The sequence below is a fragment of the Bombus pyrosoma genome, linkage group LG13, assembly GCF_014825855.1.
Source record: "Bombus pyrosoma isolate SC7728 linkage group LG13, ASM1482585v1, whole genome shotgun sequence".
Lineage (NCBI taxonomy): Eukaryota > Metazoa > Arthropoda > Insecta > Hymenoptera > Apidae > Bombus > Bombus pyrosoma.
Genome location: NC_057782.1, coordinates 7135179 through 7147671, shown reverse-complemented (window position 1 = coordinate 7147671; position 12493 = coordinate 7135179). Strand labels below are relative to the sequence as shown.

At 41.5% G+C, this 12493-nt stretch overlaps 2 protein-coding genes across 3 annotated transcripts; one reads left to right on the top strand and one right to left on the bottom strand.

The window, feature by feature from the left end:
• Nucleotides 1–8369: 8369 nt before the first annotated feature.
• LOC122574345 lies at nucleotides 8370–12267 on the bottom strand. 2 transcript variants are annotated; one of them, XM_043741859.1, is made up of 3 exons: nucleotides 11963–12267; nucleotides 11260–11442; nucleotides 8370–9769 (listed from the first exon to the last, which is right to left on the bottom strand). In XM_043741859.1, the coding sequence occupies exons 1-3, from the start codon at nucleotides 12197–12199 to the stop codon at nucleotides 9719–9721; spliced, it is 471 nt and encodes a 156-aa protein (XP_043597794.1). In that variant the 5' UTR covers nucleotides 12200–12267; the 3' UTR covers nucleotides 8370–9718. The 2 variants fall into 2 exon arrangements, with proteins under 2 accessions (XP_043597794.1, XP_043597793.1); XM_043741858.1 differs by lacking the exon at nucleotides 8370–9769 and having other exon boundaries at nucleotides 11176–11442.
• Nucleotides 10108–10656, top strand: LOC122574346. The gene is made up of 2 exons (XM_043741860.1): nucleotides 10108–10287; nucleotides 10369–10656. Exons 1-2 carry the CDS (start codon nucleotides 10108–10110, stop codon nucleotides 10654–10656), a joined length of 468 nt encoding a protein of 155 aa, XP_043597795.1.
• Nucleotides 12268–12493: the final 226 nt, after the last annotated feature.

Sequence of the window (12493 nt, the reverse complement as noted above, 5' to 3'; positions counted from 1 at the left end):
CATACGTAAATGTTAACGTAGTAAAGTAAATAAACGGTACCTCGCAAAAGTATTTAACAATTTCTTTAGAACTATGTAGGTATATTAAAATATACCTTTATAGCAGTAAAGTAACAGGTCAAGTAGAAAATCAACCAAGACGAATTTACGAATCATATGATTCCCTTGGTGAGTCTTACGTGAGACACGACTTGAAAAGTACAGAAAAGCGACGATGTTACAGTTGCTGTAATAATAATCTTCTTAGCCCTCGTAACGTCTAAGATGCTACGTTCTATGCAGCGAACTGTCGCGATGTTTGTTTCGTAATTGGCTACGATCGAACGACTACGAAACATGAAAAATCCTTTAATCAAGGCCCGATTTTATCTGACGCGTTGAAACGAACTTTGATCGCGAAACTTAGCGCTACTGATTTGGCGCGAAACGCGCTTTAAAAGGCCGAAGCAGGCCTCCACTCGGCTCGCTCGAAATTCCCGGCAATTTCTACAACTTTGCTGCTTAACTCCGCTGGTCTCATTAGGACGTGATTTCTGTTCCAGGTGCTGGAGTCTCGGAGGCCCGTGGCGCGGTAAGTGGCACTTTCGCCCTTTTCATTCCAGACAGAGCCGCGGGTGAGTAATCGTTTAAACCCGTGCGCCACGGTTCGTTGCATTAACGTTGAAGAGAGAAAAAAAAAGAGTGTCATTGAGAAGGAAGTACCCCAGCCCAAACCACCACCCCACACGCGTACAACCCTCCCCTCGCTGACGTTATATTGACCCAACACAGAAGCGCGTATCGATGCTCGGCCGCGTGGCTGCCGGCCGAATATGAATAACAATCAGAAACTATAATCCCTCCCTCGCGATATGTATATATATAAGTTCGTAATATATGTATACGGTGGCCTTTACGAGCACGGGCATTTTTATGTTAATCAACCAATCGGGGGACGTTGCCGATTTCCCCTTCCTTCCCTGCTTCTCTATTGTAAACAGAAATCGTGGCACGAATTTGTTCCGCGGCAAGGCGGAAAAAAGAGGAACGTAACGAAGATCGTAAAGAAAGGGATCTTTCACGAGGGTGTGCGCGCGTGGACCAGACTGCTGGACCGAGTTCAGTAGGACGAGATGATTGACCCGGGTATAGTGGATTCTCTACCCTAAAGGGAGACTTTTTTTCCGCGTTAACGCGGAAGAATCTCGAGCCTCGTGACAAATATAAAGGCTCTGGATTTATATCTCGCTCTCTATTGATTCTTTCCTTCTGTTCTGCGATTTCTACGAATTCTAAATTCGACAATTGCGTTCCAACGTTAGGATATGCTTCTAAAATATTTGTAGGATTATCCGAGGAAGTCCGATTCGAGTACTTTACCGGCGATTCGAGGGAAGGAGGATCGTGAAACGAATCCGCCTCAAGGTTCCCTTTTTACTCAGAATTCGCGCGCGTTACGCTCGGCCCAGTTGCCCGATCTCTCGGCGAGCAACGCGATATTCTTCTTTCCTGGCCGCGTCTTAGTTCCGCGATTTCGGCCGTTTCAACGGCGAACGGTTTGAACATTCGTCGAAACATGGTCAGCCTCTTGTTCGTCTGAGCCATTCACGCGGATTTCTTCATCGGCGTCTGGCTTGTCGGCCACTCGCTGATGTTAGGCGAAATAGAGAAACGGACGGCGCGCCGCGCGCGTTAACCAACGCTCTTCCGAGCATTGTACAACGATTTGTACGGATTTCAGTTCTTTTGCTGTGTGGGCGCGTACACGCAACCAACGGCCGCCTCGAATCGCCTCGTCTTGAGAGCGCGTTCCATGCTTCTCCCGCGAGAGAGAAAAAGAGCGAGAGGGAGAGAAACGTGTGTAAATACAGAGACAGCCTAGCGAGGAACGAGATAAAGATAGGCGAGCGGAGTAAGAGAATCGCGAGGAGCAGCACGATAGACGGAGAAAGAGACGAGAGAGAAAGAAGACCGTGGCTGGCCGTTTTGTGCGCGCCGCGCAAAAGATGCCTTTGAATCCTTAATTCCCTTTGAAACTCTCATTCTGGGAGCAAAATGGCGAGAACGAACCGTATTCTTCGGTTGAATGACGTATTGAGCGAGTTTTGTATGCCGTTGCGTCCGCGTGTGGCTCATCCAGAGCCTATGCCTGCTTATACGTAATACGTTCGCTCTTTTCTCTTCCTACGTTTCTTGCTGCGAAGAAGAGGGCCCGCAGCATTGCTCTTTTTCTTCGTTCCCGTCTTCCCCCTCTTTCGTTTTTCTAACGTTCTTTCAGTATTCCTTCGTTACTCGCGTCACGCAGACTTTTACGCGCGATTCTGCAAATTTTTTCTTACGCTTTCAGCGAATTGAACGTTACTTTTGTCTGTTCGAATAACGAGTGCTACACTGTAGTAAGTATCGAGACACCTGCTGACGTTTTGTACACGTCTTTCGCTTTTATCTTTTAGTTGTAAATCTGTTACTTCATTTGCATTATACGATAGGACAAAGACCATAATAGTCGGCGAAAATAGGACAGTTTCTCTTGGAATTTTAATTAATCGAAGACCACACGGGAAAAATTTGACGAGTCCATCGTGTTGTGTCTCTGAACGTAATGTAAAGTAACTATTCGAACATAAGTCCGATACATCTACGACGTTTTATAGGCAGATGTACGCGTAATATATTCGTAAAAGGTGTGTACTTTTGCCAGCTTATGTTCGTGCGTGATATCAGATTGTCATTTCGTCGACGATTGGCCAAACGCGTCCCATAATTACCTTCGTTACGTCGTAGGTTGAATGAAAAGAGCGTGACGATCGGGGGAGGAAAGGATGGAGGGAAGGGCGCAGGATCCGAAAGTGACGGGAAGGGTGGGTGATCTTGCGGACTTAATCGGGCATTGGTGCTTTCCTTCGCGAACAATTGACGTCTGACTTTGACGTGCCCTCCGACACTTTCTCCGACTTCTCTTTCTTCTCCGTTCTTTGTTCGATGAGAAATCGGTGGAACGCGAAGTCGAGCCTGCCGATCGATGGTCCATCATTTACTCAAAGATTCCTTCGACTCTCCCCGCGAAAAATCGTCTGTTAAGCGCTTTCGCAAACTTTGAACACTTTTTAATTAAGGACACGGGCGAAATATAATTTTGCATAGCGATACTGGTTTTACTTTCACGCAGTTAGCCCTTTGGTTCCCGTTCTTGTCTCGATCAAGAAGTTTCCAAGAAGCGTTCTACGTATTTCTCGATTTCTTTCACGAAAAATGAACTTCTCGGGGATTTGAGGCTTTAAGAATGAAGACTCAAAATTAGACTTCTCTCTGGTTATTTCTAACGATATTTCGTAAAAGGTAGAAAATATCCTTATGGCAAATGAACAAAGCGTCTCCTTCTCCATGAGATAAGGTTTGGAAAATCCAAATTAACGATACTCTCTCGTCGATTCTCTGGAATCTGTCGGACTATCGCGGCGACAAAGTCTGTGGTGGCTGTTGGAAGCAAGAATTCCACATTATCGGCCGGGTTTCTCGCGGATACAATTTCCCAACACAATTTCTTTTCAGTCGCCCGAACGAATCTAACCCGGGCTTGGATGGTGGGTGGCAAATGGCAAAGGGGGAGGGTGAGAAAGAGAAAGAGTTAGCTTTGATAGAGGGGATGGGGGGGGAGCAGAGCAGCGCAGCCCATATTCGTGCATTGTGGCACGTTCCATCGCGTTCTCAACTGAACTGAACTCGACTCAACAGTGGAGGACACAATGGGCGGTATGAATAAGTATAACAGACAGACACCGGTACAGACAGACACAGGTAGCTCAGGCCGCAGTATGTGAATGAGGAACCCATTTGATAACACGCCTCCACAGCCACCCAGGTCCATTGTGTCGCTTCCTATTCAGCTGCTCTATGCCCTCTTCTCCTCCTATCCCCTCTCTGCCTCCTTCTGCACCCCCACTGCTTCTGCTGTTCCTGCTCTTCCTCACCTCTTCATCCTCTATCTTCCCCTTCTCCATTCGTTCGTTCCGATATCACCACGGAAATCTTATCCTATCGAGCCCCTCTGTACCTTTGTACACGCGAAAAATCATGAGGGCATCCGTTCCCGTTTCGCGCTTCCGGTTGCAGATGATACTTACTATATCGTTTCTCTGGTCCTTGGTTACAGCGTCTTAACGCTCGACGGGTGTTGCATGTTAACGCGGGAAGAACTTTGGGAATGAGAATGATTGAAAATGGTTAAATCTTGAGCAGTTCTGTAGTCTAAAATGTTGATAGAGCATCATTGCTACTAGATCTCAAGCAATCTCGCATTCTTTAGTTACAAATGTCCTATCTATCGTCTTCAAACGATGAAAAAAGAAAAAAAAAAAAAGAAAAAGATCAAATGCTTTACTAGTTTTCCACCATTTAATTTAGAAGGTTTACTCGTTATTTTGCAACAGCCAGCGTAATACCGTTTCGCTTATTCGACGTATCTTGAAAAATGAAAAAAATGCGCTAGATAGAATATTTTAATTTCGTGTTAGCTTTGATGCAAATGAATGAGACGCAAAAATTCCAGTACTACTTTATGGATGCAAGTCAATGCTTATACTGTAGGTAAAAAGGACTGACAAAGATATTAATCCAATCACATTCGGTTGGCTCGTCAAAACTAGAAAGCTAGAAAGGATTGCTTCTGCATTATCCGGTCTCCTTTTTTCCATCTTTGTGTAAAAACGAGGAACGATGTGGTAGTGTTGGTACGGTGAATATAATTTTTATCTATTTCGCTTGGCAGTTGAGTTATTACTTTGGCCAGCAGCGCAAGGTTTACGGCCTTGTTACGCGGAGATTGGCTTAGATAAACCCTTTGCCGAGATAGCGCGACGACTTCGTAAGAATTTTCATCATTTTTACACGAGGGGATTCACGGCCTCGTTCAACGTCCTGTTTCAACGTCGGTCTCGTTGAGACGACTCAACCTACCCTTAAGTGAGAAGACGCGTGGTATACGATCAATTCTTGGACGATTCGATTAATGTTCTTCGGAAGTGGGTCTTAGGCTATGCTTACAGAAGATGCATCTTCTCACGAACTAACATTTTGACGAATACGTTGGAACAATATATACATACACATTTATATAGATTTTCCTGAAAGTATTTGCACATTCGGTGCAATCAGATCAAAGGATCGATCACGTTTCGATCGCTCTAAGCTCTCGACATTGAGCGAACTTAAAGCGAAGTACTTGACTCAGGTGTCTTCGCAGGTCCAATATTTCTCAGTCTTTAATTACTGTTTTTTTTTTCTTATCAATATCTAAAATAAAAGACGAGACAAAAAGATTAGATCAGACGGGACGAGATCCTTCGGACGCTTCGTTCGTCAGAACATTCATAGCTTTAGACTTGCAAGTCCGAGTCTCAAGAACCGAGCCTCGTATTTATTTCGTAATCGACGCAAAGTTATCGTCGTGTATCATAAATTCGACTAACGTGTTCCGATGGCCTGGTTACCCATATACAGTGCATACGGTGGACGTTTATGAACGCGACGCAAGGCGATGGCGATACGAGGCGATTTCGTTTCGGTTTTTCGCGACAGCGGTGGCGCGGATCCGGGACGATTCGGTCGATTAGCGTGCATGGATCTAAAAAGCGGCGCGTCCGCGGGGTAATCGTCGCGGTTAGAATCTGCAACGAGCACGGATGGCGAGTCGAGTCGCATATTTATCCAAATTGTAATATTGACGCGAAGTGGACAGATATTTTGGAAAGGGTGAAAGCGAGTTTCACAGAGCGCGTCCGCGTCCACGTTCGAATCGATTTTCTAGTCAATGCCGGAGAGCGGACCGGCAACAATGCTCCGATTTTCGGGATCTCGCTAGCATAAATAGCAAATAGCGAAGGTCCTGTAGGTGTATGTGGTTCACGTTGGACCAGCGAACGAACTATCCCAGCGTGCTCTCTCTCCGGCTCGCTCTGTACGTACGTGTACGTTGTACACCGAGTACCGACAACAATGAGGCAGAGACAAAGGCCAGGTACAATGCTGATGTTGAACTCGACTGATTTCGACGATTTTTGGCCTTTGCATGTGCATCGCGCGTTACTCGACAATGATTCCCGCATACGTAATCATCGCTATGGGCAGGGAAGGTTGGTACACTCGCGAAGCAGTGGCTCTCACATTGCGCCCTCTTTTTCCCTCCGCGCGGATTCAACCTTGCCGAAACCGGCGAAGCCGAAGCCTGGTCCCGTTCCCGCCACCGTCCATCCGGTGCTTTTCAATGCTCTTCTCTAACGCCGACGCGTTAATCTAACAATGACGCGACGCCATCGCGATTCCGCGAGCCGTTTATCGGTTTAAATACCAGCACAGGCTGGGTAATAATAATTGTAAGCGATAGCCGATTTATGCCCGCAATCAGCCGTGTTTCTAGCGACCCGCTACAATCGATCTAATCAATGGCATTAATGCCAAACCAGCCTGGCTATTTAAATGTGAAACTGATAATTACGCGGGCACCGCTGCTTAATATTCTGCGCTCGTTCCAACGTTTACTGGATCATTAGCTACGTTCCATGGAGAAGAGAATCGATCGAAGGATATCCACCGATATCCGATGAAATCATCCTACGCTTAGTCATTCTTTCACGAGTGCAATTCATTTAAAACGAAGAGCATAATCGTCGGCCAACTTTGGTATTCGTTTGATCCAGTTCGCAACGCTACGAATCCGTTTCATAGAGAGGAAACTAAATCTCGAGTCAACTGTGAACCCTAGAGAGGACGTTGGATCTTTGGAAGAGCGGCTTAGCTCGGTTCTTTCGCGAGGGTTTTTCGTGAATCGCGAGCGAAGGGGGGCCGATCGATTGAGCACCCCTGACCGCACCTGAATAGATACATTGTGCCGGGGCAGCCTATTGACGGGCGATTGTTCCCTCAACAATAACAACAATATCTGAATAGTCGTCGTGCACATCTCTCGCGCGCGTTGCACGCACCCACGCACGCACTCGCGCTTACACGCGTACATGCGTGCGCGCACATCCCTTTGCACGGCCCTCGCACGCTCGCGTCGCGCATCCCTTCACACGCTCGCACGCACGTCTCTTTACGTTACACCATCGCAGTTACACTCTTGTCGTTGCGATAGAGAATTTCTCGCGTTCTACAGGCACGTGTAAATAGTTGACGGACACGAAAGGGACGCGCTCGCGCGTTAGATCTTGGAGATCGCGGCTTGAATCCATCGTAACATCGTGTTTGCGATAGGCTCGCTTTACGAGAGAAAATACAGCGACGTGGAAAACTTTCAGACCAGATAGATTCCTTACTTTATATTTGAAAAGCGACGTATTTTAAACAATTCTAAACAAGTAGTGTTATTGTAGCTTGTGTAGCAGTGTTTGTACGTTATACTATTTTCTTTTATTCCTTATACCCCTACACCTTTATTATTATTACTTGATAAATTCTTTTAGATATCGCTTTATGAATACGCCAGTCGAATAGCAAGTTTAAAAATTCGCTCTGGCTGGGAACAGAAGCGCGCCACTGTACAGCCGTGTATCCTCTTGTTATCGAAATTTTAGTATCATTTGTAAATCGATGTTTGAAATTTCTATTTATGATCTTCTTACTAAATTTACATAATATATAGCTTTGCTAGACTGATAAAAGTTTAATCAAAGTTTGACATTTTTTAAATTTATAAAATAGACGTTATACGAAGGCAGAGATTCAGCGATGAATTCATCTACAGATTTTGTTTTCAACTTTACCAACACTGCTTCATTGCGGTGTTAATGAATTTTCAAAATGTTTTTATACAATGCGCATAATACACTCGTAAAAAGTTCTACAAGTTTCCAGTAGTTTCGTTACAGCCGCTTTAGGGCTTTACAAAAGTTTGTAAATGGAAAATTCTGTAAAAAAAAAAAACTAGTAGAATATACGAAAGAGTGTAATATCGTGCCAAACGAATCCTGAACCGTTACGCGGACGGCTAACAGGTTTCTAGACATTGGAGGAAAGATCGTGAAAATCTAAATGATTCCGTGGATGCATAAAACTTCATAATCGACTCTAGGAATTGCGGACAACAGATAGTGCCATTAATCAAGTTGAATGAAAAAAGCAGGTCGGCAGTAATTCTCTGAGAATTAAGAGATTTCAAGCTAAGTTTGTTCGTGATTGAACCGTGATTAAGATTAATAATAGTCATTCTTTGTAATCAACATATCGGTATCTTCCATAAAACAATCGGATTAAATATCTTTTACGCGATTGTTGCATACTGCATTCAGATTTTCTTCTACTTTCTTCTTAACTTCGTAAGGATCGGTTTCTTTGAGATGTTAAACAATTAAGAGTTCGATGACATGCATGTTGGCTGTGATTTATTTATAAAAAATACATGAATATAAAAAAGAGAAAGATGCATAAATACAGAAGAGTAGAAGATTCATTAAGAGTTATATGATAATGAATGAAAATCGTATGGTTAATGAGTATTAGTTAAATAATTGAGCGTAACATAGCGTCGTTATGAAATATTGTTTATTACCCGCTTATAAACAATGGTCAGTAAAGACTCTAGCGAAATGGCTTTGGTACAATTACAATACTCTGTGAACGCACATTACATTTATCGTGAAAATGTATAAGCCAATTATAATTATAGCGCATTGGTCGATTGTTCGTAATATTATAATAGGTCGCTATGTCGTTGCGCACAAAGAGGTATACTTAATAGAATGCTTATTAATAATTCTACCTGTGAAAAAGTCACAGCTAGTATTATCAACTTAACGTTGATTAATGTGCGACCATTGATTAAGAAAATTGGCATTTTTCGTGCTTTAGCGGCGATAAAGGTTTCATAAAATAGGGGAAACTCTTAAACGTGATTAAGTAAATTCAAGCATTTTCAAATATTCTTCCACGATATTCTTAATAATATAAATTTTTCTTTGCAACGTATAGGTGTCACATTTTCCCGTACGTTTTGTAAAAAGAATTGCAATTGTTGGTTATTCTTAGAATCGCCCGGCAAAAGCGTTCTTAAAATATCTAACAGTAAACAATCTTTCAGTCGAGCCATTTACTGCGTATGCATGAATTGCATAGCGAGAGGGCCCGTACTCTTTCTCTAGTGTAGTTAAATATATTATAAAAAATATGAGAAATATATTACGCGGCCCGTTACCGACTATCGTGTAATCGACGCAAATGTAATCATCAGATACACGGCTAATTAATATAAGTCGTGAAATGAAAATTGGCACAATTGTCTGGTACGATTAACTAAAGCCAGTGTATCATCAAAGAACAAAACTCGCAAAATTTTTCAATAAACCTCTATCGTTCGTATCTGACGATCAATCATCCAGTCAACACGATACAGGCACATGAAAAAAAAAAAAGAAAAAAAACTGGAATATTCAATACAGAAATTCGTATCGCTTTTCGAACCTCAGTTTCTTAATTGTTTAATAGTACGGTATAGAATTTTGGTGCACTTAACGACGAACGCGCGATCACCTTTTATTTTTCACTAATAAGCATGCACTTTATTGCGCATTTATTCACTAATTTCCGTTAGTTTTGTTCATTAGACTATTTCCGAGCCGGCTGCCGCTTGTCTAACTATCTAGTATTTATCACAGTTTGTTGTCGTAACGCCGTTCCCCTTGTCGGTGATCTTGTTGAACGTCGGTGATCTTGTTGAACGTCGGTGATCTTGAACATCGATGAAAGTCTAGAACAGGTATGGCGATGGTTCGCAAAAACCACAATCTTGACAAGTTTTCTGTAAAAATAAAAATCTGAAATTTAAAATCCGCGATACGAGAGTCGAGAGTTTGAAATTTGTAAGTTTTCATTGAATAGTGCCGATGACGTTAATATGGAACAAAATTGGAAATTTGATATTTAAATATTTGAAAATTTGAATATTCGAGATTCGAAGGTTTAAAATTCGCAGCTTGAAATCGGGAAATTTAACGGTTTCCACGCCTTCTGCGACGTAATGTGCGATCATTAGCGAGCGACTTGCCTCTAGTTTGTTTTCATCAGGATTTTTTCGACACGCACAAAATGGCCGAGTCCTAAAGCGAAGGAAGACGACTGATCGAATCTGTCGAGTTCATGAAAATTTATTTCCTTCCTTTGCCTTTATCTCCTTCGATCGTTCGATTCCTATCACTGAAGCATATCGCACAGCGTGAAAAATTGATAATGCAGAACTATTTAGCGGCACGTTATCGCCGAGTTCACAACAGAATCAAAGATGTTGCAATATCGGATCTCAGAGGGAAATTTTCCAAAGTACGTTGAACGAACAAATCGGATTTAAATTCTTACACTAGCAAATATTCTCATTTTCGTCGATCGTTTCACGATTTTTAGGCCGTCAAAGAAATCAGAATATTATCGTTGTTGCACCGTTTTCCACAATCATTGAGTAAAGTCTCCTTTGTCGGCGCAACAATCGCGGCATTTCCTGACAACCATTACTGGCGCAAATCTCGCCCCTTTAGGTTTTGGACAGTCTGTTTAATCGTCTGTTTACCCGTGATTTATCAGTTTCAAGCAACGAAACCAGAGAAGCTAGAAATCCTTAGACGAAACTTAGGAGCATCGTCGGAAAGCAATAGAACCGAAGAAGAGGAAGGAGGAAATATTCCACGTGGGTAGAAAGTAATTGGAATGGAAATATTCTCGGAGACGAATAGACTGGAAGAAGGATAGACGAATTATTACGTTTAATTAGAGCAAAGTACTTGAAGCAGACTCCAAATTAGTTAGGATAATTCTGCATATCGAAATACGTTATTTGTGATTCGTAATTGTAACTGAAACTCGAAGAAATAACAAGAAATCAAGTTAGTTTGTGGATAGTTAGAAAAATAATTGGTGTATCGCGTAACGTGATTCAGTTTGGTGTATGTTTCGATACGAGACGTCCGTTAAATTGTTGTTAGTATTAAACTTGGCATTACACGAAAAAGAAAGTATTTTGATTTGAATTTTTGATTTGTTTCGAAGTATCTTCGTGTTTCCATGTAAATTAAAAAGTTATAGGATTCGCAGCAATAAGGAAGGCAGTGAGAAAAACGCAAAAATTTATTATAACGAAGTTGACTATGAATTTATTTATAGTACATGTCAAAAACTTGTTCGATTTCGATTTACTTTCATTTGATTCTGATCGGTTGATGCAAATTACTGGAAAGTAGTAGAACTGCCGACCTTATTGCAGCAGTAGTCATTTTCAGTTGATAAAATTGGTAAACTCACTGTTGGATAATCTTTCGTTAGTTCGTGTTCTCCGATAAAACGATAGTACACCGATCTATTCTCCGAGAAAGTTTTGTAATCGTAACGAGGCATCATTGGGACTCTCATTTGCCAGAATGGTTCTCTGAGATTCGCACCCAAATTTAATATATCTCGTTCTCTATAAAAGATACGAATCGGAGCCTGAAAACGAAATCGAAATTTTCAATCTTCATCTTTCTTTATTATTTTTATATTATTTTTTTATATTATTTTTTCTTTTTTAATATAATTTTATGTTATTATAGCTTTCCTGATTCTTAACGTTTTTCACAGTTAACCTTTGTGATGTTACACAGTTAGACAAATAGAGATATGCTTCACATTTAAAGAAATATTTACAATAGAGTTAGAAATATGTTTCAAACTGTAAGTATGTATTATAACATGTTCTTTACTTTGAATTATGTGCATTTTGTACACACTATACGCATTTAAATGTCCTATATGACCTCACTGTTTATTTATGATTATGCTTGGAATTATCATACATTTATGAGAAATTTAAAGACGCAAGAAGACATAGAATTCGTTCAATATATAAAAATATTTATATAAAATATCCAAATTAGATGAAACAAGTGGCTGGCTAGCTCTTTTAACTGTGTTCAAAGAAATGTAAATTTGCGTGAATAGTCTGTTTTCTTATTATCAATTCGTATACCTCTTCTTGTTCTGGCGTTTCTGGTCTGGAAGAAGTTGGTGTTTGATCCGGTGTGGGCGATTCGTTGGAAGGTACTAAACTGCAGATTCCACTTGATTCGCTCGCGGTACTCGGCGATATCGGTCCACCAATACCATTCAAAGTTCTCAAACCCTGTTCATATAAATCTTTCGCCCCCACAGAGGTGAAATGTTCAGGTTCCAAACCAGACAGAGGCAGAGCTATAGATAGTGCCATTTTTCACTTCCTCCTTTGATTAGCTTCGAAAATCTTCTTGATTCACTTCAATTATAATGAACTTTCGATTGCTGGAAACCGTTACGACGTTGATCGACAACTAACTGAACGTTTAGTAGATTCTTCTTCGTCTACAATGTTCTTTATTCAATACGTGTGTGTATTCTCTATAATATATTGTACATGTATACATTCCAATGAAATAGTGTGCGAAAGTAAACATGACCTTTCTGATCTTCGATGGGAATTAGTAATGTATGTCTAATTATAGATAATAATATAGCTGAGTACCGT